Genomic DNA, 25,533 nt, shown 5'->3' on the forward strand with positions numbered 1-25,533 from the left:
AAAAAAATGAGCGTTGAAAAAAATGCATGTGTTAGAAAAGATATATTTTTTTCCAAAGTTTCTTTTTTCTTTCCCTTTTCTTGAAGGGGGATCTCTCAGTTCGGCTCTAGAATTCTCTTTCCAAATTATGCTTTCTGATACCCTGCTTGAAAGCAAGTAGTATTAATCAAACAAAGGAAGGGCACTAGGGAAATCAGAAAGATGTAATGCAAGCAGTTAAAACTGACATGACCTTCTGTAATGTCGCTCGTCACAGACTTATATGCCACACACCAGAGCAAGGTCTTGGAAGAAACTGATTCTTGGTACTATTCCTTGAATGTAATACTAATAAAGATGACATTTTTAAAAACACACGTAGACAGCCCCAAATGCAGCATGCCAGCTACATTACAGCCAAAGAATAAGCAGATAACATTATTTTAAAGAGCGTAATATTTCTTCTTTCCTATTCCATATTTGTTGAGCATTTGTCATTAACATATAAAATATAATATGTGGCTGTACTTTTTAAAAATCCATTTTCAAATGGGGCAAAACTGCATCTGTATATTATGCAGTTGCACAGGAGCTCTTTTCATATTATGACTTTTAATTATAATTCAACACAACTGAAATGCTTTAGGATTTGCAAGGAAATAAAATTTTATTTGGCTGAAAATATTAATAATGGTGTTGGTAATCTGAATACAAGTACGACATGTTTAATACTCCTGCCCCAGACAATGATGTATAAGGGAGGGGACAAGAGGATGCAGAAAAGGAAGACCAAGACAGTGAAGGGATGAGAAAGAGTGGATTCGGGTAAACTTCATTGTTAAAGTCATCGTGGGGCAGTGAATACTAATTACAATGCCAAGTTAAAGGGTGTGTTTTAAAACAAAAGTGACCAAAGGGGGTTAAAAGGTCCACCAATAATTCTTAAAACAATTTGTATTTTGATTTGCCCAGGAATAAAGTCCTCCACTTACTTACTACTCTTCAAAGAAAAAGAAACCAAAAGAATCTTGGCTATATCACCCTTGTAAGATAAGTATTGAGAACCACAAAGCCAAACACTCCCCAAGTCAAAGCTGACACAAACTAGTTTCTTTCATATGTTTACTTTTTTTCCTTGGAAATAATCTTTGAATTAAATAGATGTTTTGCTATGTTCAGAATGAATAGTTGCACAATTCAAATTGCTTTACTCAAACACGGTCTATAAAAAAGCAACACATTTAAATTAAAGAAGAAATCACTGCTGTCCAGATGTGCAACTGCATGTTAAAAAATTAAAGAAAGAAAATTGTCACAAAAGAAAGAAGTTTCATATTTAATTTCATATTCATAGAACATCCAAATGTGTACAGATGCTTATATTTGGACACATTACAAACTAAATGCCTATTTCCACCCTAGAGATACAGAGGAATTTGGAGAGAGCAGTATTCTTCAACATGGTCTGGAGTTCATTTATACCATTCTGTGTCTGCAGAAACCGAGCAGAGCATGCATTTGTGTGCCAATGAATTTATTACATGTGTAAATATCATATGAAATTACTGGAAGCCTATGGATGGAGAAGATGCATATAAACACTCTGACTCTTTCAGATCACTGAGAAGTACCAGAGTTGACCTCTGGTCAACCAAAGTCAGCTAAAGACTTTTGCGGTCAGTAAGATCATTATAGGTGCACTTGTGCTGTCATTTTTGCAACAGCACGTCTGCTTCTCACGAAATTTTTGAGAAGGAACTTTTGCAAAATAAACGGCATAATTAAGCTGTACGTATAATTTTCTCCACGTCTGGAAGAATAATAAGACTCATAAACGGGTCTGGGATATACTGTTTCATCCAGTATATCTCAAAAGCAACTGGATGTATGATGGCTGCTTAGTTTGATTCGCGCTATTAAAGATTTGACCTTGGAGTATTTCAGCTACAGTAGTCATCAAGATAACTGAACCACTAGATGTAATAATAATTAGTGTGATAGGCTTGCCAGTGAGGTTGAATATATTGCAATACAAAAGAAGGCAGACTAAAAAGAAAAGCATTATTACTTACTGCTAAAAGACTTCCTGATTTTTACGGAGACACTCAAATACAATTATTTCTTCTTGCAGAATGCATTTCCTTGGCTCATTCTGGGAAGTGCCATGTTGTAATTTAGTCTGATTCTTAATAGGAAATGTGGCTTTAATGTGGCTATCAGATGACTTTTGATGCATGCCACTGATTACATACAGCCTGTATTCTGCATCATCAACAACATTCTTATTTGCAGTATAATATGCTTTGCTGTAAGGTGCAAGGGCAGTAAATTTACTTTACTGGCCAAGAAGATGTAACCTTTTATTTTTTTAAGTGTCAGCTTAATATGCAGAAAACCTCTTCCATTACGAAAGACTAAATATAATATAAATTCTATAATCAGTATAAGCATCTTAAATGAATTTCTTTTCATACTTCCTTCTGAGTAGTCTTAAATGTCCATTCTTTCACTTACACAAAGCACTGGGAACAGAATTCTAGTGTTTATTTGAACTATGTCTCCATCTAAAGGCTTCACAATGTATTGTATTTTCGCTAGCAGGGAAAATTCTAAGCTTGGTGTCCTTAGGATATTGCATATTAATTTGACTGAGCAGGGAAAAATAGGTCAACTGTTAACCTAGAGTGTGCTTTTTAAATAATAATGCTTTTTTGAAACTATTCTTTTTGGTCAAGTTAGAAAAACAAAAGTATACAAAAGGCCAAAAAAACCCCACAAAAAACAAAACAAAACAAAAACCCAAAACGGCATTGTTTAATGTGCTTTTTTGCAAAGTGAAATTAAAAGAGAACTAGACTTCCACTAATGGATTTTATCAAATTTAGTATTTTCAAAGGAAAATATTTTTGTCCACAAAAAGTAAATGGATTTCAAATAAAGAAGAAAATTATATACTTAAGCCTCTTACAAAACCAGATTTCCATTCCAGAACCACGAATTTGTTATTTTTTTTTAAAGGCACAATTTTAAATGTTTGAAATTCTGAAACAACCTTAGGAATTTTTATTTTTTAAGTATGTATGAAGAGTCCACATTTTTACTTAAAACATTGTCTGCAAAGCCAGAGGCGGGAGAGGTGTGACCTCTATGAGAGTACCATCCTCCAATCTTCTCAGAAACGTGCGTTGCTCTAACCCCTGCAGACAGGCGTGGGAACATGAAAGCTGCAATAGTCAAGAAGTTGCTTTTCAGGTAAGTGTATATTTTAGCACGTGGAACAGAGGAAAATGCTACACTTTTGGAACAACAGAATTTGAAAACAAAACAAAAAATCGTTTATATTGGAGATTAACGTTAGCAAACTTTTGGACCGTACTGCTCTGCTAGGCTTGATTCACTTTTCACAGAAATTCACAGCTACTCCCTATGTGAAGCAGTAGGTTGGAGATAATGGAAGGGGTGAGGGGAATCGGTGGACATTTGTAGAGAAAAATATTCTGACACTAATTTGACTTTCTTTTTCTTCTGTTCTTCTCGTGCCTAGAATATTTCGAGGCCTGAGAACATTATGTGAGAAAAATCTAAAAATAGACTGAGTTTTGAATGTCAAAAAATCATATAGTCCAAAAACTTTAGTTTTCTTCTTTATATCCCTTTTCTATAAATAATAATGATAAAATATTTTTTCTCTCTCTTTGTAAAGAATAATCACCTCACAAAAGAAAGCCCATGTGGGTTTAGACCTACATTTGAACTGGAAAGAATGTCTATGGTGTATGGTGAATTGCAGCATAAAAGCCTGAATGAAAAGAATGTTCACGAAACCTCACACAAAACCTCCGTAACCGTTTTATCACGAGCTTCCCACAATATAACACAAGAGCTCTATATTCTAGGAAAAGCTTGCCTGGTCCACTTATCATTTCTGCTTTATGTAGTGTACTGTATGATTGCTAAATTAGTGCATAATGCATTTATAATATTTATAGTACCAACATTTAGTTAAATAACCTTTATGTAAGATTTATGTTGATTTTTTTTATTTCTCATTTAATGGCAAATTATGAAGAGCATGTTTCATAAAGATAATTCTCCATTTAAATTCATCAGTCCATTAAATATTAAAATTATGTTTCTGATGCAATCGAGAACAAATTTGTCCAGCTTCAGTGATTATTTGCACTCATAAAAATTAGGCTTGATTAATAAAATTTAAATGCTTGATTAAGTTGACATTTTCATGTTCTATTCTGATTTATTAAAATTAGTCCCCGTGCCCAGGCCTGGTATGCTAGTGTAGGTTTACCTTTCTCCTTCTCTTAGGCGACATCCAGAGAGAGGCAGTCAGGAAGGAGTATTGTGCTTTTGGTCTCAAAGACAGTTTCAGGAAAATGCCCTGTTCTTTGCTCAGAGTGCTGCCGGCCTTTGTCTTTATGCCTTGTGCCTGGTGGAGGTTTGTATTGCAATAAACAAGAAAAATGTTTCTTTCAAATATCTATTGGTATGATCTGGAAAACGGCGTTTATTTATGGTATTTCTGTAAAATTCAGTTACCAAGAAGTTTTCATCTGTAGAGGACTGGTCAAATTTTCATCTGCTTTTTTTTTTTTTTCCTGATAAAAATACCGTTTTTATTTTTGTGGGATTTCCATGCACATAGCAGGGGGATTACAGACACAGGAAATCTTTCTGTGGCAATGCCACTGTCTTTACCTACAAGCTTAAAACCAAGACTGATGGTCGTGGAAAACCATCCGCTTCAAGAGCACTTACAAGGGAACTTTTCAAAAAAGGAAGTGACGTGTCTAAACCCTCACTGTACCCACACTGGTTTGTCCTGTTTTCTACACGGGCAGGCGCCTAGTTGTCCTCTACCGAGCCCGCACTGTATGCTTAACACAGTATGTTGTCTCTTTAATCGCCACAAAACCTCAGCAAGGTGGGTATTATCCCTGTCTTATTGGTGAGGAAACTGAGGCTCAGGGGAACGAACAAATTTGCATGGCTAACAAGAGGAAGGTCTGGAATTAAATCCCAGGTCTTCCTAATTTCAAAGTTTGGGTTTTTAACCTCTACCAACTGGAAATGAGTTGGGGTAACAGTCATTTTTAAGATGTTTTTGAGGCTTGCCATTGGAGTGTAACTCACTTGGAAACTTTTACATGAACTGACTTTCTCTCATTTAAGCATGCTAATGGAATATTTGGTTATTTTTTTAAACAAATGATATGATATGATAGCTATTTTTTTCTTGCATGATAGAATAAATTCAGTACCAAATGACAGGAAATGCCCTTGAAGGCATATTTTAGTTTGGTTACCTACATGTACCATTACAGTTCTATGTAAAAGACAGTGGAAAGACTTTAAAGTTGCATGCTCTTGATAAATGTATATCACATAACACTAAAAAAATAAATAAATAAATAAATAAATAAATAAATAAATACAAAACTCTCAGATTACTGGATCCCTATCAGAGTTCTGATTTACAAACATCTTCCACAAGCAGATAAAGACATACCATTTGGTTTCTACTTTTAGTTTGTTAATTGAGGTTTTGTACGTTCTTATCACCTTTCTGAACCAGAAACAAAAAACTCTCCACAAATATCATAGGAAACCCTGTGCCAACACCATTCATTAAGAAGGGCATAATGCTCAGGACTAGTAATGCAAACTAGTCATGGGGTCATGAGTCAGCCACAAGGAGCTTCTGTTGGCCCTATATCCTACCTCCCTCACCATAAAGTTTGAAAGAATTTTGGCTAGCTACAAGGAGAATGCAAAATCATTCAGAAAGAACAAATAAGCTATCACTAAAAATAGTGAGAGTAAGAATAACACAGCCACCCTGAGAACTGAGACCAAAATTGTGAGTGCCCTTTTTTCCTCCTCTTCTCCATCTCCCTCTTCAATTATAGAAATGACAAAATTATGGGGGCAGACCTTTTGGAAGAATGGAGACAATTAAACCATTTGGTTGACATACAGGTAAATGCTTGGGTTGGATACTTTAGAGATCATCTACACGACGAATTCTTTGGATACAAGGGAGGCTTTGAAGGGATTTTAGTAAGTTGGTTTTTCAAGGAGTTTCTGGGGGCTACAGGGATCATCTGGGCCCAAATAAGAGAAAATGAGTAATACGGGGGCAAGACCTTCAGGTTTCTTTCAAGGTTGCCAAGATAGTTCATTTAGTGGAAAAGGAGCTAGATTTCAGGGCAGACAACATCTAGAAGAATGGAGCTCACCTCTTTACCTTGTTATAGTCTCACATGCATCTTTGGAGACTCTGAGCAAGTTGGAAAGGACTTAGGCAAAAGAGGAGAGTAATTGTGAGCATCCTGTATGGTGGCTACCACTAACTTTAAATTCTTTCTTGAGTCCTCACAGATCCAAAGCAAGAAGTGTGCCCTCCAGTGAGGAGGGTCTTTAGTAAATTGACTTTTAAAAATAGAAATGTTTTCCTTTACATCTTTCTTTATATGAACAGACATGTCACGTACAGGTGACACTCATCTTCTAGCGTTCTACCATTTTATCTTTCCAATTTGAAGTTTAGCCACAGTCTGAGAAGAGAGTAAAGAGACAGTCAATAAACTGAAGAAGCATGAAAGGCACACACGGAGTTATGGAGTGAAAGGGACAGACTGAAGGATGGAACGAGAGCAGTGGTCACAGGTAAACAGACCCCTTTCTTTACTATGCAGCACATGCACAGACGTCTGGGGTGATCTGAACGTCTTTTGGCTGCACACCCGGCATATCCCATACACACGTCTCTTACTGCACCTGTTATATTCATGCCCTTGATTCAGTCGTTTGTTTCCCTCACTAGACCACAAACTGTCCTGGGCAAGGACCCTGTCTTAATCATCTTTGAACAACAGTTAGCACTGTGCCTGTAGATGTTCGACAGACTTTCACTGAATGGAAATAGTTACGTATAAAAATTAGACAATTTTTGACTTGGAAATAAAGATTAGACTAAAATACTTCTTCATTCATCAAACATTTTTTTGAGCAACTACTACACTGCCACGTCTGAGACATCTTGCTCCGTGCTGGGATTAAATACACAAATGCAGATACAATGAGAACAGTTTCAGGCTGGTAACGAAGACCCACAGTGAGGTTACTATTACAATACAGTGAGAGGGATATGGGGTCTCAGAGGGGCGAGATTACCCTCTGAGGGTATGTGTCGGCAGCGGTAGGCTGGTGGTAGGGGGCAAGAGTGGGAGGGAAGTCAGAGATGGCTCTCCAGAGAAAATGATAAAAATGCTAGGTGGTTACCCAGGAATATATACATAAAATATTATAATTTTACCAGGTGGCAAATTAGTATTAATTTAACTAAACCAAAAATACTCAAAATGCACACAAACTCTGACACAGAAATTCTCCTACAATGATTGCCTCAAAGGGCATTACCAGAGACCTGACCAAAGATTTGGTCCAAAGATTTATCTACAGCATTATCTGAGATGGCAACAATCTCTGAAACACGTCTAATACGATGGCTTGAGGAAAAATTAAGTAGCATGGTGAAAACTGTGCAGTCACTAAAAATCATGTGGTTTCCCAGTGATTTAAGGGAAACTTCTAGATAGTGCTGCTATAAAAAGTGGGTGTACTGACAGTACACTTAATGTGATCCAATTTTCATAAAAAACAAAATATGCCTGACGAAAAACACACATTTACTTTAGTAAATTTATTTTTTGAGAAAAGAATAGAAGGCATAGAGAGAATGTATCACTATCTGGGAAGCCACAAACACCCTCTGCTCCGGATATTGCTGTTCCCAACGCAGCCACCAGCCGGGCCACCCTCAGCCCCGGTCTCCCACATCCACCATTCCTCAAAGCTTCCCTCTCCCCCAAGGGGGAAGGCGGCGGCGGGGCGGCTGCTGCTGCTGCTCCTCCCCCTGCCCGCCCCGCGCCCGCCTCACCGCCCCCTGGTGGCGGTGGTGAGGCCTTGACCTCCAGGGCCAGGACACCCCCTGCTCCTCCTGAAGGCCATCAAGGACCCCCACGAGTTGGCGGTGCAGCTAGAGGAGGAGCCTCGGAGTGAGTGAGGCGGCTGCAGAGCCGCCATATGTCATACTTGCACGTCAAGCCCTTCCTGTGCGGCTCGTCGGGCAAGCACTTCAGGAGCCGCAGCCACCTGTCCCGGCATCGCACCACACACTGTGCCAGCCCGCACGGCCGCCCCCGGCAGCGCACGTGCCTTTCAGGACAACTCGGAGCTGGCCCAGCGTGTGTGCTTCTACGAAGTTGGAGGCCTGGCCTGCGCTGCCCCTCCCTCGGCCACCATGTCTGTCCCACACAAACTGACTGGCTCTGCAGAGGTTACCAACTTATCCTGGACCTCAGTTTCTACATCTGTATGATGAGAAAGGCATCATTCCTTCCTTCCCTGCCTCTTACTGTGCTATCCAGACCAAGTGTTGGCCCTTTCAGGGCCTGCTGAAAGGGTGCCCGAGGAAGGGGAGGACAGGGATGAACGCTGGCCTGGGAACCAGGTAGAACTGGGTTCTGGTCCAGCCTTGCTGTGTGAGTCTTTGCAAGTGGCATAACCTTGGTCTCCTGCTCTCCCAAACGGTGAACAGCTGTTTCACGGTCAAAGAGAGGACGAAAGAGCAGTGGCACCCTCTGGTTCATTTTTGTGACTCCCCCTGCTTCTACCCAGTACTCTCACCTATTGTTCAATAAATATTCTGTCCTTGAAAACAAAAAAACATACAAATAAGTCTGCTGGAATACAGAGGAGGTAAAGCTGAATCTATCCATGGTTTGGATGGGACCTGCTGACAAGGCAGTCTTCTATACCATGCTTGAAGAGGTTGGAGAAAGACCAAAGTAGCCAGACAATCAGAACAGACCACCTTCTTAAAGCTCTTGAGGTAAAAAAACAAAAACAAAAACAAAACACCAAGGTGCAGCTGATAAAGTTGCCAGATAAATGCAGAACATCTAGTTACACTGGAATTTCAGATAAATAATGAGTATTATTTTAGGATAAACATCTCTGTTTATCTGAAATTCCAATTTAACTAGGCCTCTGTATCTCTACTTGCTACATCGGGCAAACCTAAATTGGGGTGAATTTAGAGAGCTTTAGGGGCTGGAGTCTGAGAGAAATCTGCAGGGTAGAAGGCCTTTTCATCCACCAAGACTAAGGTAAATAGCATGGTGGTCAGGAGGGGGACATTTGAGCAGTGGGGAAAAATTGTGGTATCTGTTGGTTAATGTCCAGAGCCTGATGAGGTGATAATCGTTGATGTCTGGGGACATCAATCTGTACAGTGAGCGATTATCTGGCACAGCTAAGCTGTTGGTGAACAGCTTCAAGAGGAGTCATAGGGGGATGAACTTTCCTACTGACATCTGATTGGCTGTTGGTTTCTACTTTTTTTTTTTTTTTTATGGTAGTGACGGTGTTAGAAAACGAAAGGTCTGGTTCTTTCCATGGTCCTTCTCAGATTTTTGCAAGCTGGTGACCTTCTGAAAAAATTGAGAAAATTGCTGTTGAAACAAGCAGGAAGAAGAAAAAAGTGATCATCCATTTTTAGATGTGTTTACAGGCTGTATGACTCAGTGCTGCTTCTGTTAAGAGCAAGTATGTGGTCTTTTTTGGTACTGAGATGCAAACAGAGGAGGCTTGTGGTCTATGTTACTTTCCGTGAATGATCAAGTACTGAAGTAGAGAAGGTCTAACTGTACATTCAAAGTGCTTTGCTTATGGAGTCCTCTCTTCTCCGCTCCACTTTGGCCAGCCTCTAGATATTAGCAATATTTCGCTTGTTCAATATTCTATTTATTCAAATAGTGCACCATGGACTTCTTTGAAACTAGCTGAGAAAATGATAAATCTATTCGATTCACAGGAACTCAAGTCAAACAAGCAGATGTTTCTTGGCTGGCTTGTATTTGGTGGGCCATCCCAAGTTGTCCCATCACCAGCATTTCTAGCAGCAAAGAACATTCTACCCTCATAAGGTTTGTTTCTAGAAATAAGTACTCTGGGCCTAATTGGAACAGATCCAACAACAATATCCAGTACCATTCTAAAGGGGATAGCAGAATTGAGGGCTTTGCCATTTGAGGAAGCGAACAACACATTTCAGTATTTACTAAAGTATTTTAGCAAAGCAGACTTTGGCTCAATTTGTGTCACAGTCAGATCGTGAATCAGAGAATGATTTCATTGATTTACCCTACTCTTCAGTCTTTTAATGCCTCCATTGATTAGGCAAGTGAGATTGCTATGTGGGAGGAATATCATGACAGTGAAACTGAATGTTCTTTTAAAGCGTAATTAAAAAACACCTCTTGAAGAATTTTTGTATGTCAAAAATAATTCAAAGACTTTTTTCAGTAATGTGAAGGATTCTCAGCTTTGTTTTCTCTTCCCATCCATGCTCACCTGTAGGACTGAAGGTAGTCCTACAGGTCATGAACAATTTTGAAATCAGTGGGGTCACCTGGGATCAAATAGGGGCTCCATGCCCAATTCTTGAGAGGTCACTGGGAACCTCATAAGGATTTGGGGGATACCTGGGATTCCACATAAGGCTCTCGACACTTAGAAAGTAAGCCCTTGGGAAAAGCATGGCCAAGCATATACCATGAAAACAGCCTGGGTTTCAGAAGAGGGAAGAGCTGGGTTCATATCCCACTTCCTCCATGGAGCTCATTATTTATCTTCTTTGGTTTTGAATTTCCTCGTTTGTAAAATGATGATAAAACCATTTAGAATAATCTACTTGATAAAGTTATTGTAAAGAATTAAAATAGATGATGTGTCTCAAAAGGTCTAGCAGGATACCTGATACATAAAGTTGTTTAATGAATATCTGTTCCAGTTCCCTGAAAGCAAGGAGGATATGGAGGACGGAAGTGGAGTGGGGGTAGTGAGGGTTTTCCATCAATCTGTGTGCTTGATGGTGCAGTTAATGCTATTGGCTCTTCTAAAACTCAAGGGAGAAACTTGCTCTAAAGGTGCCCAGGAAGACATGGGATGTATCAAAATACAGTCTCAAGAGTAATGCACTTGACCGGTGGTTAGAGGTACAAACTTTAGACCGACTGACAGACTCTAGTACCCATTCTGCTACTTTCTAACTGCATGCCTTTTCTAACTGTGTGCCTTTGGGTAAGCTATTGAACCTCTCTGGCCCTTTTCCCTGTTTGTAAAGTAGTAATATGACACCCGTCCCCTGGGGCGGGGGTCAACCCAGGTCTTTCCTCGTCTGAGACTTGCTTCCTTCCTCTCAAGGAAGGACTCTTGCAGTGTGCTCATTCCACCCAAAGCATGTTCCCTTGCTTGCCACAGAGGAAGAGACGGGGCGGCCCTTGACTTAGGAGGACCCAACCCATTGGCTGGGCTGATAAAATCAGCTTCTCTCTCCTAGGGGTGAGATGAAGGTCATGATGAGACAAAACGCCTAATGGGGTGCCCAGGGTGTAATGAGGATTCAGTGGTTTTTAAATCCAAAGAAAGACAACTTCCTGGCATCTACTCTTTTACTTGAAAAATTTCAGTCCACGGTAACTATAATGTGGATAGTTGGTACAAGCCTAATGGGCACTGTGGGGAGGGGTAGTTTTCCTCAAGTTTTGGAGTGACAGCTCAAACCAAGACAAGTATGACATTGCTGTCTTTATAACCCCTTCATGCCAGAGACATTTCTCAACAAAGCACGTATTTATTAAAGTTTTTTTTTTTTTCCGCCCCCGGAAAAGCCTAACAATTCTCATGCCAGAAATTTTAATGTCACGGTGTGAGTGTAGGTAGATTCAGATGTAGGAGTGCTTATTTCTGACAAGTCCAATTGGGAAACAGCAGAGGTGAGATACCATTTCTGACCACGCCTCTTTCTCCTGTGCACCTCTGAGTCTACGGCATTAGCCTCAGGACCGGCTGTTTCCTCACCCTGTCCTCAAAGGGTTCAGCTCATTAAATGCAGCGTAACTTCCTCGGCAAGGATTACATCTCATTTCTCTCATTAAACCAGAACAGGCACCATGGTAGGGAAAAGGTGGGGTTTTAGCTCCTGCGATCTTAAGTATCCAAGAAAGGACATGGTCTCAGTAATAAACAGCAAATACACAAAGAAATCCTTTCCTATTTTAGTCTTAATCTCAACTATCAACCCATATGGTGAAGACAGAATTTTTACCCATCTACGAACTTTTCATCTTTCACAGTGTTTTCTTTTGTCTTTCAACTTATTATGTCATGGAAATGTCATTCCCTTTTTTCTCTTGCTATACAAAGCTCAAGGTCAATTTGATTTGTTTTTCTTTTATCATTTTCATCCTAATTGAATGTTCTCAGCTGAATGTACAAATGATTTTTTTTATGAGAGAAAATTTGCCTGCCCGCCCACCCTCCCTCCTTCTCTCACTCTTTTAAAAGAGGAAAGTTTCTGGAATCACGCAGTGGGGTGATTAATGCACTTCAGAGATTGCCTAAAGTTTTCACACATGTTGAAAGGTTCTGCATGCTTTTGGGGATAGCAATAAGGACTTAGGGCAAAATACCATTCCTCCGGTGCTATGCACTATGGAGTAGTCAATTAGACAAAGCATGGCAGCCCCTACCAATATTTTCCTTTGATTTACATATTTATATGTATGTATGGGTACATGAATGCATAGGTATACGTATAGATGTGTATGTGTATAATGTGTGTACATATGTATACATAGGTATATGTATAGACGTGTGTATAATCTGTAACCAGCAAGGTCTAATCCAAAGGAACAAGTTCAAATGCATAGCTAGGTATGGGAGAAGACACATAATTAGGCAAAATGAATTTAAGAGCTATATAAGGTCTCAGCTGAGCCACTGCATAGAAAACTGAATGACGTGTTGTGATTGCTGCCCTGGTGTCCAGGAAGAACAGACCGTGTGGACAGTGTGTTTTGGCCAAATAAAAGGCAGTTACTGAGAGTTATGGAGTATATGTAGCCTGTGTTCCATGAAAACCTGGACTATAGACTCTTCCACAGTGCGCTGTGCTGAGGAATCCAATGTCCGTGGGTAAAGGGGAAGCTCTGTTAGACATGTGCCTAAAAGATCCGGTAAATAACAATTTTGGAACTATATTTTGAAGAAAAAAAGAGCAGTTGAGAAATTCACATAGTCTAACTTTTCAATAGTTATAAAAATTCTTAAAGAATCGTAAGCACAAGAGGATATATTATATGTTACCATTTCCCCTCTACAAGTGGACCTTTCCAGCCAAGGCAGGTATATTCTGGAGAAGATAACAAGCAAATCTATAGTTACAGAATTTTTCAGTATGAATACTCAAACCAATGACTAAATATTGACGATAAGCCGCCTCATAGGATTAAGAAGCTGAAACTAAATTACCACTTTTTCCTATTTGCAAATAATCTTATTTGCAAATTTGTCTCAAGGCAACTGAATGAAAAGTAGAAATTCTTCTCTCTCGACAATCTCCCTGAAATAAATGGCACAAAAAAGCAATTGTCTGAGAGAGTCCCATTTTCTTAAAGAAAACATCCTGGATTAATTGACAAAAGTACCTATTAGTCCCCATGACACCAGTGCTTATGGCATTTGGGGCTTGTCTCTCAGTGTGCAATTTAAATATATATCCATAAAATCCTTGCCAATAATAACTTCTTGTCTGTTGATACTGCCTAACCATTAAAATCTCTATTAACAATCTCATGTTGGGTTTGATAAACCTTACAAAAAATGTTTTCAACACTTCAGATTTGCAAGACACTTGTTAGATAAAGTGGCAAGTACAATGATGAATAAAGAGTCCCCTCCCTCAAATATACAATCACAAGAGAGGAATATATACAAATAAAATAGGAAAATAAACATGGTGTGTTGTTGGCAACATGACATGTACCTGGTGGCTATGCATCAGGATTTTTTCTGTTTTGATGATAAAATTATTCTGAAGAAGTATATTCAGCTTGTATTACCAATTGAAGTGTATTTTGCTTGAGTTATTAATTAATTAATGAATTAAGAGACCATGCTGTGCTTGTGCATGTGAGTGGGGGGAGGGGCAGAGGGCTAGGGAGAGAGAGAATCTTCAGCAGACTGAGCACTGAGCCTGGAATGCAATTCGGGGCTTGATCTCCGGACCTAGAGACCACAACCTGAGCCAAAATCAAGAGCTGGATGCCTAACTGACTGAGCTACCCAGGCACCCCTGCTTGAGTTATTTAAAAGGGAAAAGGTTTATGTCACAGGTGTGTCTGTGCAAACATTATGATGCTACTATAATGAAATATTATATAATACTATTAAACTGAAAATCAGATAACTTTGGTTCCTGCACCATTATGGACATGGTAGATGGCAAGAACTCCTGATTATAAATCAAATGTAGACCCTCAATGGCAAAAAAAAAAAAAAAAAAAAAATGTAATCTGATGAAGACAAATGGCAACCAAAAAGAATCTCACATTGACGAACCTTTACATTCTTCTCAATAGCTATCTATGAAGTTATCAAATTGCAGATATCCTATTTGGAGAAGACACCTTCCTCCCATTCATTTATATATCAGAAAGGTTTTTGAAGTCGTATGTTCACCAAGGGTGTAGTGACTGAGATAATCTAAGGGGAATGAAAGTTGGCAGGAGAACAAGAGATATGATTATAATGTGGCTAGCTTCTGCTTCTCGTTCTAAAACTCTTTTTGAGAGAGAAGTGGTCTTATAGATTCTAAAAACTTTCAAAAATGCCAGAGAGGGCAGGTGGGCTCAGTATAACTTTCCCTAGGTTAAATGAAGGCTCTTTACCCTCGAGCTGGTAATCCTGATACACCCTTGACACAAAGACAGATATTTGCTGTTGTTCAGTGAATGTTCATTGAATTAAGGTACTTCATGCACTTTTGCAGGCCAACAAATCATCAATCTTTCCTTCCTTCCAATGACAGACTACAAAAAAATGTCTTAAATAAAATGCATTCATTTGGTCTGATCATAAATAATTTTATGATATGTCTTAACTCAAGATTAAGATATAAAAACAAATAAGGAGAGTAAAAGAAATATTCATTTGAAACAACCCATTTATAATTAAAAGTCACAGCTCATTCTTTGGTATGCTTTTGATTTTAGTTCCCACCAAGAGGAGTCATGTTTGAAATAGGTGAATATTTCCTCTTATGTTAGGACCAAAGAGTTGTTAGTTTTGAACGGATTAAAACTTTCCTCCAAACTCGAGTATTTATGAACAGAATCTCTGGTTTGTAAAAATAAATCAATGTTGATCTTGTCAGAGGGACAAGGAATAAGAACAAAAACACATACAAATAAGAAAGCAGAAACTTACTGTATCACGTTGCCTGTTATCTTTCCCTGATATTATCAAGAAGTAGTTCCATGTCAATAGTAACAACAAAACCAGTGGTATCATGTAGAGCTCAAAGTTCCAGACAACAAAGAGAAAGAGCTGGGGGAGAAGGAGAGAAAAAAAAGATGAGTCAACTCTGACTTTCATTAAATGGACTCTCTTATCCATACCCCACTTCAAAAACACAAAACTAAATACTTCAGAACGGAAAGATTCATCTTGAAAACAAAGCCTCGAGAACTTGTTAGTCATTTTTCTAAAAGCATAACTGACCCCTGGAAAGTTACTGTTAGGATTTTTACTTTGTTTAATTTCTAGAAAGGAAAACTGATATCATTACACTGTCAACAAGGCAATTTTAATTTTTCTTGTCTGTGACATTATTGTCAGGTTGGACAAAATAAAGTTAGAAAAAAAAAAAAAAAAGGCTGCCAAATGAGCTTCACTGCATTGTCAGACCTAGCTGGTCTATCTGCCTTAATGATAGAGAATGAATCACTGTTTAATATCATGGACTTTTTTTTTTTTTTGAATCTCACAATGCAACACGCATAATAGGCAGATGAAAATACCAAGTCTGCACCAGAGAGCCAAAGACCTCACATTACGAATAAAAGCACTGCTACCAATAAGTGTAAAAATAGGTTGGCTTAACATTTAGCATTACCATAGAAATCAAACAGCTATTTAAAAAATAGGATAGCTTTGTCAAAGGAAATTTTAAATGTCTATATATATTATCTTTGAAAACAACCGACTCTCTACATATACAAATTATTTTTTAATTACAAGATAAATACTATATTAAGAATGCACCTAGCCTAGCAGGAGGAGCCATTCTAAGAGCATCTGCACTGTAAAATGAGCAGCGCTGTGTACAAAGTGTGACTTGCCCTCACCCTCCCACCCCCCCACTCTCTTACAATCCTGAAGAGATCATCTAAATTCTCTGGGTCTGTGGCCCCAGCTGCCACATAAGGCAATATTAAGTCAGATGCTTTCCTGAAGGTACTGAAGAGCTGGATTCCACTCCTAATGCCGACTAGCCCCATCACTCCCGGCACCACCCTCCCTCTGTAAAATGGGGCTCAGAAGACTATTCACCTGACACGCTGTGAGAATTAAAGAGCTGAAATGTGTTAAGAAGTTAACACACTCTTGGTACCTAGTAAGTGCTCAGGAAATATTTGTATCATTGTGTAAATGTTTATCGATACCTTACAAAATTCAGAAAGTCAACTAATATCAACTAAGGACCTCAGGTAATCCTTATTCCATTACTGAAAACTGGAAAGTCATCTGCCTGCTGAGATTTAGCTGAACCGCAGTGTAAGTGGGAACTGGAGCCAGCTGCTTGGGGCAACATAGACATCAGGCATTTGACAGGCCACGAGGGTTAGGAGCAGTGCCCTGAGAACACTCATGTCAGGCAGGGCAGCATGCGCCGTTTACAGCCTTCTTAATGCGCTTCTGTCAAGTGCACAGCCTAGTAAGATGGTGGAGAAAATCAACCTGTGCGGAGTGGTAGAGAAACCCATGGCCTAAGGACCAGAAGACAGATTCTAGGCCTTAGAAAGTCACTCTGCCTCAGTGTTTTCATTTCTAAACACACAGGTCTGTAGAACCGATAACTTTTGACATCCCTTCCCTACTATTTAAAATGATTTCATGGCATTACTGTGATATCTTGTTGTTGTTGTTGTTGTTGTTGTCTTATGCGACATTAAATCCAGAATTCTTGGGATATTCATAACCCAGATGGACACCAACAAATAATGATTTAGTAACCTAAGAAATGACTTCTGGACAGAATTACATGGTAACTGTACAGTCAAGTTCCTGAATAAGAAAAATCTCAAATGTATCAATTAATGAGACATGAGGCTCATCTTTACTTTCATAAGTAGAAGGATTTCCAGAAAAATAAAATATTTCTATTTAATTTTTGAAATTTATGCAATATATATAAAGATGATACAAATTATAATTGATGGTTATGATTATTCTATTAAAACATATTTTTTTAAAAGATTTTATTTATTTATTTGACAGAGACAGCCAGCGAGAGAGGGAACACAGCAGGGGGAGTGGCAGAGGAAGAAGCAGGCTCATAGTGGAGAAGCCTGATGTGGGGCTCGATCCCTAACGCCGGGATCATGCCCTGAGCCGAAGGCAGACGCTTAACCGCTGTGCCACCCAGGCGCCCCTAAAACGTATTTTTTAAAGATAATTCTTTATTCAGGAAATGAATTAAGGCAAATTTGACAGACACGAACACATGTAAAAGGGAAAATTATTTTTGGCTAGAATCCACATTAATTCTTTACACAATTATTTGCAAAATTTAGTCAGTTACTAGGACATAAGCTCTTTAAGGATAAGGACTTTTTATTCTTGTTCTACCCCCAGAGCCCACAACAGTGCTTAGGAATAGAAGGTGTTCAATAAATATATATTTGCTGCATTAATGAATAAATAGGCACTGGGTTCTTTGAACATAAATCTACTAAATTATTGTTTTAGTAAAAGTACTATATAGCCACTATATAACATCAAGTAAGTTCATGAACATGTATTCAGAATTACAACCTGGGCTGCCACTAACCACTTTCTCCCTGAGGCACAGAAAGATTCTCTTTCCATTCTGCTCAGGCAGTCATAAACTGTCTTTTGTATTATGGCCTGACCACCGTCTTCCCTTTTGGACCTTCCTCTATGTTTGCCTCTTCTGAGGACGATCACTTGACTTGGTGTGCTCTGGCCTCATGGATGGGACTCAGATGATTCCACAACTAAATGTCACCAATTGTATTTATCTTAAATTTATTAAGCACAGATATTCCATCCTGTAATGTCCACTCACTGGTGTTAGAGTTCTGATGTCACCCAGAATAAAGTTACTTGGAATGTCTATGTGTTGGTGTTAGTTGGAGGACGGGTATTGCATAGAATACACTTTCTAGATGATAACCAAGGAATCAAGATATCTATCATGCTTTTTTTCTTCTCTAGATACAACATGACTAGTTGCTTTAAGAACCAGCCCACAAGGTATGGTTTCTGGGCATGTCTCCAATGTGGACATCATCCTCTCACCACATCCACGTCCATAAGAAAGCAATAGCTTTCTTAAAATAGAACGCTCAGAACTGACACAACACGTCTAATTAATACCTGTGGTATTTATATGCCCTAACAACACAGGCATCAGAACATAAGATGGGGAAAGATATAGAAGAGGAAAAAAAGGTAGAATTTCATTAGTTTCATGGATCTTGGCAGTGGAAAAATAGTCTTCCCTATTTTGTTTTCTTTAAGAATCAAATATTTGGGTAACAAGGTAAGGAAATTCTGCTGTTGAGAATACCTTTTTTTCTAAAAAAAAAAAAACAAGAGAGTTTTGAATACACTCTAAACACAAAAGCATTCATTTTTTTTCTTCCTCAGTATCTAACTGGAGATTTCAAAAGGTCAAAGTAAAAAAGAACATAAACACCAATTAACAATAAAATATACTTACTGAATATTTACTACATGATACACAATAGTTGATGTTGAAAATTAAGATATGATATGGTCTCTGGATTCAGACTGCTAGAAATCACTAAGAAAAAAGCAACCATTCACTGAAGTATTAGTGATGATTAGAATACTTATTAGCAGGAGAGGATTGTCTAATAAAGAGAGCCCTCAGAGGAGGAAGGCTGTCTTTTAGCTTATTGTCTCCACACTCAAGTTTCCCTTCTCTCAGGGCCCACCTGCACTGAGATTGATCCCTTCCTCTTTCCTATAAAAAAACAAGATTACACTTAAAACCAGGTCCTCAGTGTCCTCCTAGGGCAGCATATGAAAGACATCTCAGAGAAACGCCAGGAAAGCCAAGACAATATAGGATCTATCCTTGGTCCTGACTCCACTTATTCCTAAGTTTGAGAGAATAAAGTCAGATATCATAACAGGCTAAAATGGGGTAGAAAAAGAAATCAAGGAACAATTTAAAAAAATCCCTGACATATTCACAGAATATAAATACAAATTATTAAAGTCCTAGCATTTATCCTGACCCATACTTCCAGAACCCAAACTGAACCTGATCCAAATTGCTTATCCACAGAATCATCACTAAATAAATGGTAGTTGTTTTAAGCTACTAATTATGGAGTGGTTTGTTATACAGCAAAAGCTAACCGATACATATTAGTTTTCCAAGGAGACAATGGGACATAATAAATATGGTCTGGACCAGAAGACTAAAGAAGTGGTTTTAGTTCCATGTCTGCTATTTGATCCTCACAGGACCTTGAGCAAGTCAGTTATTCTCTTTTATTTGAGTCTATTATTTATCAAATGGAGATGGTAACACCTGCCTATTTCACAAGTTGGCCGTGGGGGAACAACTCCTGCAATGTATGTGAAAATACTTTATCACAAAGTACTCAATAAGTCCAAGTAGTATCAATTTGATGCTTTTCACATTTAAAATTGTTTCTGAAAATTTCAGAGACTTTATAAACGAATGCTCCAAGAATGGTCAATATCATAATTCCCCTTTAGGCAGTTATAGAAGATGGGTGGGGTTTCTTAGAGGGATTTGTGTGTGAAAGGGGTTTGTTAGAAGGAAATCATAAGTGTTCAATAGAGGGGCTGCTGTTAAAAGTTTTTGCTAATAGCTGAAACAAGAAAAACCCAGGTCTTTACATAAACTCATTATTTCTAGTAAATGGCATTAGCACACATTGCAGATTTTGTGAACTCCAGACTTAATCAGGCTTTTAAATGTTAACCATTTTAAACAACCTCATGCCCCTAGATATAAAAGAATCTTGATCTGAACTAGCAGTTTTGTGACTATCAATTCCTGTTCATAATTTTTTTTTGCTTTTAAATCCAAATACCTTTTATCTTAATCAATGTTATCTTGCCTATGACACTAGCAACAACATCACAAAATGCAATTATTCAGTGTCTATCTGGGCTAGACTCTAAAAGCTATTTAAGTTTTAATCATAAATATTCAGAGTGGCTTTTTTGAAAATCTATAATTTATTGAAAGGTGAATAATATAATTCATCCAAATATATATACATACATATATATACATACATATATATATTACATACATATATACATTACATACATATATATAATATATATATTACATACATACATAATATATATATCATATTACATACAATGAACTTGAGGGAAAATGTCCTGAGAGGCAGGCTGGGAAGGCAGAGACTACTGGGTGTGTTTTGCAAATAGGTTCAAGTTTGAGATGTCTAGGGACACCTGCTACTAAGCGGCAAAACCAGGTCTTCCAATCCCCAATCCAGTCTGTTTTTCCATCAGTACTCCACTGACTCTAAGGGGAAGGATTTTTATACCGAACATTGATGCTCTAAAGTTATCAATTATTTACAGACTGATCATTCAATTTGCAGATTTTCTGTATGTCTATTTCCTTCCTCTAGCTCTGGGTACTTTTGCATTAGTGCAAAGAAATGGAATACCACTTCTTAGGCGTTCTGGTAAAGGTTTCACATGGCAGAGAGGTCAACAACTAATGGTCAAAACGAGGTTTGTGGAGCCCAGTGTCATTCCTCCCCTTTCTCACTATCTTGCATGGCTCTGAATAATCAAAAGTTGGCTATTCACAAGGTTTCTATTAAACGGGGTTTTCTTCTGTCCAAAATGTTTAGAAGAGGTTAGCAAGGTGCCAGTACAGCCAGAGATTAGAAAATGAATGAGCCAATTACATTTTTACAGATAAAAAAAGCCTTACTTTTTCACATGAAGATTAAACAAACAAAAAAAAAACCCCTTTTTCACTCAGAAGCTAGGTGAAGGTGGGCTAAGGCTTTTCACTCCTATTTAAACAAGGCAAATTATATCAAGCAGAGTGAATGATTCCAAATATTAAGATTTTAGAGCAAGGCCATTTCTTAGGAGGTGCAAGACACGCATGATTTTTCTTTCCTTGAGCCTGGGGTCTTAAGAGTCCCAGGCAGGACAGGGCCATTCCCATCATCCCATCAATTGATGGTCTCATTGAAGTGCCGTGGAAGATGTCTGCATTCAATGATCATTCAGTGTAACACATGACAGTATCCCTGGGGGAGAACACTTCAAAAAAATCATTTAAGTTGGAATATTGAATATCCTATTCTTTTGCAAACTACAGTATATTTTAAAAAGAAATCTCATCCAAAATGATTAACACTTCCTACTGTTCAGGAAAAAAGCCTGCCCTTTCAGACTAACAGCTGTGGATCATTAGCTCTCCAGTGATGAGATGTGTTTGATGAGTATTTTTCTTTCTAATTAAGAGATGAGCTTCTCTATTTGACTGTCTCTTCAGAAAGAAGTGAAGAAAAAATTCTCTGCCTACATGGAAAGGCCCTCTCCTACAAAACAATTAATTATTTCACGGCCCTTTTAGAAAATCCTTTTCCTCCCTAATTTCAATGCATTTTTTTTCTTAAACTTAACACATTCACACTCAGGCCTTCCCAGTGTTAACCCATTTTTCACCCAGCATTCCCTCGCTGATGTTTTCCCGTCTGTTTCATCATCCAATAATATCTACTTTAGGTAAAAGAGACTGAGGAAATGTATCAAAAGTACATATATGCTTAACCTAACAGAGAGCATCTGGTATGGGAATATTCTCTGATCTGAGAGAGGCCTCAAATTAGAAAGATGATAAATGAATAGCATTTGCCTGTAGAGGAACTAGGCAGTGCTTTCAAACAAACCAAAACAACAACAAGAAACAACTATAAGGTACTTAGCAGTACATAAAAAAAACTGTTTAAGGTAATCAATCCTTAAAAGCAAAGTATTTCAGGGTGCCTGGGTGGCTCAGTTGGTTAAGCAAGTGTCTGCCTTAGGCTCAGGTCATGATCCCGGGGTTCTGGGTTGTTGGGCTCTTTGCTCAATGGGGAGCCTGCTTCTCCCTCTGCCTGCTGCTCCCCCTGCTTGTGCTCTCTTTTTCTCTGACAAGTAAATAAATAAAATCTTTAAAAAAAAGGGGGAGGGGATGTATTTCAACTCTACCAATAAGACTGGCCTTAAAGTGGAAAGTTAGAGAATGTAAAGTGGGACTTAAAAATGCAACTTTTCTTTTTGAAAAAGCCATCATCAGCAAGGTTATAAAATTCTTGAATTAAAAATATGATTCAAGAGCATAGTAAAAAGCAAATGAAAGCTCTCTTGGCAAATTAATCACATCAAATGCTTCTTAAATCCTTTTAGGTGCAGGGAGAGAAAGGAGGGAAGGAAGAGAAGAGGGTCAACTCTCCAACATTTGGGTTCTGTGCTGCCACGTCTCTCCCCCATGGTTCATTTGGAAATATGCGGGGATATTTCTCATTGCCACAGCAGGGGTTGGGGGAGAGGGGAGATACTGGCATTTAGTGGGTAGGGCCAGGGTGTAAAACATCCTCCACTAGGTGGAAGAGTCCTGCCCAGCGAAAAATTTTCCCGTCTCAGATGCTACCACCACTCCGCTCTGAGAAACATTGCCAATTCTCTCACATAGACAATAGATCATCCTCGACTTAGCAAAGAAGAAATGGTATGCAGATAAACAAAGGTATACAGAATGGAGCACCTGGGTGGCTCAGTCAAATGCCCGACTCTTGGTTTTGGCACAGGTCATGACCTCAGTCAGGGTCACGGGATCGAGCCCCACATCAGCTCTGCACTTGGGACAGGAGTCTGCTTGGAATTCTGTCCCCCTCTCTCACACTACCCCTCCCCCAGCTCACTCTCTCTCTAAATAAAATCCTTAAGAAGTGTATACAGAAGAAGGGTAGGTCTATTTCCCAGATGATGGCATGAATTCTGACTTAAGGAGTTAGGGTGAGACAGCAGCATAGAAAAAAATCTCACTCAATCATTAGCATTTGCTCAAGTCTCTTTCTCACCATCTATTTACATTTAACACTTTTTAAAAATATGGCTGAAGAAGTGGAGGTGAACCCATTCTGCCCAGTTATTCTCCCTTGGATTAAGTCAGACTCTGCACATCATCAGTCTTCAGAAACTCATCTTCTGGAAAGGGGTTGGTTTTGCCTTGATTTAAATAGCCAGATGGCATCACCACCTGCTCTAAGGTCTTTATTTCTGGTTGGTTCCACTACAGCCTTTTGTTCCACCTCCAATGAAAAGAGGAGAGAAGATAGGCAAAATGAACCCGATTAATTCCCAGCGTAGTGACAGCTTTTTCAAGGTGGTTTTAAAGTATGAGACGTTGCTCTTTTGAAGAGAGATTTTGCTTTGTTCGGACTGTTTTCTAAAATAAACAGCAGGGAACTGGTGACAATCTCAGACCCACTGGATTGCTCCGACTCGTTTTGCTGTTTCCTGGGGTCATTCCACAATGATACAAGGAGTTTAACCATGTTCCAAAGAGCCTCAGACAGATGTTCACGTACAGTGCCTTCTCTTCCCTTCTCCCAACTAGAATTGAGAATTGTGACGGCTCCCTCTACTGCTTTCTTTTTGAGTAGTTTCAACCAGACACCAAACTGACAAGACTGTTGGTGTGTTGTGTTCTGTTGTGCTTTGGATGTGTGTATGCATGTGTGTGTGTGTGTGTGTGGCTTGTGTGTGGCTTGTGTGTTTAGACCAAAAATAATCAAAATGCACTCTCTACTAAATGATCCCTTATACTGACTAGGCAAAATATGTCAAGAGAACCATCTACCTCTTTTCTGATGACAGGAGAAATATACGGTTAGGAGTAGAAAAAAAAAAGATACTGGTTGGTGTGCTGGTAAAGCTTTGAACTGAACGTATATACTATAACTTAAGTCATTATTCACTGGTAGTGTTGAAAAGTCATTGTTTCTTCAGATTTACTTAGACTACTTATAAATACAGATCAGTAACTTTTAAATCTTTACTTTGTGAAAGCGTACGCTGAGTTGTTGAAGTTGCTTCCTGAAACTTAAAGTCCACAATCTCAGTACACCCATGCCCTTTTGAAAAGCATAGCCTGACTCCGTCTATTAAAGAAGCACATGTGACAATGAGATAGAGCTCATCTGAAAATGCCTTACATACGACTCACAGAAACACCTCCTGAAGAATCTCCACAACAAAATGGACCAAAACCACCTCAAAGACGGTGCTATCAACCAATCATAGCCTCCCGCACACTACTTTCCTTGATGGAGACATTCTATCAATAGAATCTGCCAGCCAGGAGGCTTGGGAAGTTATTTATTTAGATTATTTTTCTCTTTCAGCTTATAACTTGTACTGATATTTCATGTCATTTTTATCAAAGTCAGAGATGAAAGGCTCTGGCTTTGCTTTGAGAACACTGACAACTCCAGAATGTAAAGCCCAGAGTATGTCCAACTGGAGCATCGCCCCAACCACACATGAGTAACTGGAAGAAATCCCTGCAACGTTGTGAGTCTAATGTTAGTAGGAGTTGGGATGCAGAATCAAAGGAACAAATGCTTATAGATGCCTGGAGAATGAGGCCCTTTTCATTAGAAATTAGTACATTACCAGTAGTTTGTAACACCTGCCATAGGATCAAATACAGTCAAGTTTTTAGTTTTCATCTTACTATTCACAAAAGTTCTGCTCATTGAAAATCAGGCTGCATGCAAAGTCATTCTTGCAGATTACAGATCAACACACATATACTGTATTGTTTTAAATGACCAAACATGAATAATTAAGAGGAATTGGTAGTATTTGGTCCATGAACAGGTTGTTGATACCAAGTAACAATTGCTTTAAAAAAATACTCAAGGACTATCCAAAGAAACATGGAAGAATGTGTTAAGGCTGTTAAGCTCACTGAAGCTTATCCTTCTACAGTGTCTCATTTCTCTAGGCTGCAGCTGGTTCTGAAAGGACCCATGACTGTCTCACTAGCATAGGTGAAGAACATCCCATGCTGTAATTAAAAAAAAAAAAAAGTACTTTAATGTTCGTTCTCAATTTCTTTTTGTCTTTTATTTATGCCTTCAGTGCCACTGAAAAAGGCACCTTTTTTCCCATGATATTCGAGTCATTATATAATGTTCTGGTATCTTTTTCTCTTTAATTTTTAAACTATTATTTAATAAATTATTGGGTTATATGTGTAAATAATACCATTTGGGGACACTGTCATACAAATATGCCATTTTCATATGTTTCTATATATTTTCT

At 38.6% G+C, this 25,533-nt stretch overlaps 1 protein-coding gene across 19 annotated transcripts in view; it reads right to left on the reverse strand.

The window, feature by feature from the left end:
* MCTP1 (multiple C2 and transmembrane domain containing 1) overlaps positions 1-25,533 on the reverse strand; it is a 564,253-nt gene that overhangs the window by 75,884 nt on the left and 462,836 nt on the right. For 13 of the 19 annotated variants that reach the window (XM_044384007.3, XM_044384003.3, XM_048220976.2 and 10 more), the window contains one exon: positions 15,331-15,450. The exons of 2 other annotated variants lie outside the window; for them this stretch is intronic. In XM_044384007.3, the coding sequence (XP_044239942.1) occupies positions 15,331-15,450 (120 nt within the window). Of the gene's footprint in view, positions 1-4,134; positions 4,424-15,330; positions 15,451-25,533 lie in introns of those variants that run through there. 4 more of the 19 variants (XM_057307504.1, XM_057307505.1, XM_057307503.1 and 1 more) reach the window with 3 other exon arrangements.

Source organism: Ursus arctos, unplaced genomic scaffold (assembly GCF_023065955.2).
Source record: "Ursus arctos isolate Adak ecotype North America unplaced genomic scaffold, UrsArc2.0 scaffold_5, whole genome shotgun sequence".
Taxonomy (NCBI): domain Eukaryota; kingdom Metazoa; phylum Chordata; class Mammalia; order Carnivora; family Ursidae; genus Ursus; species Ursus arctos.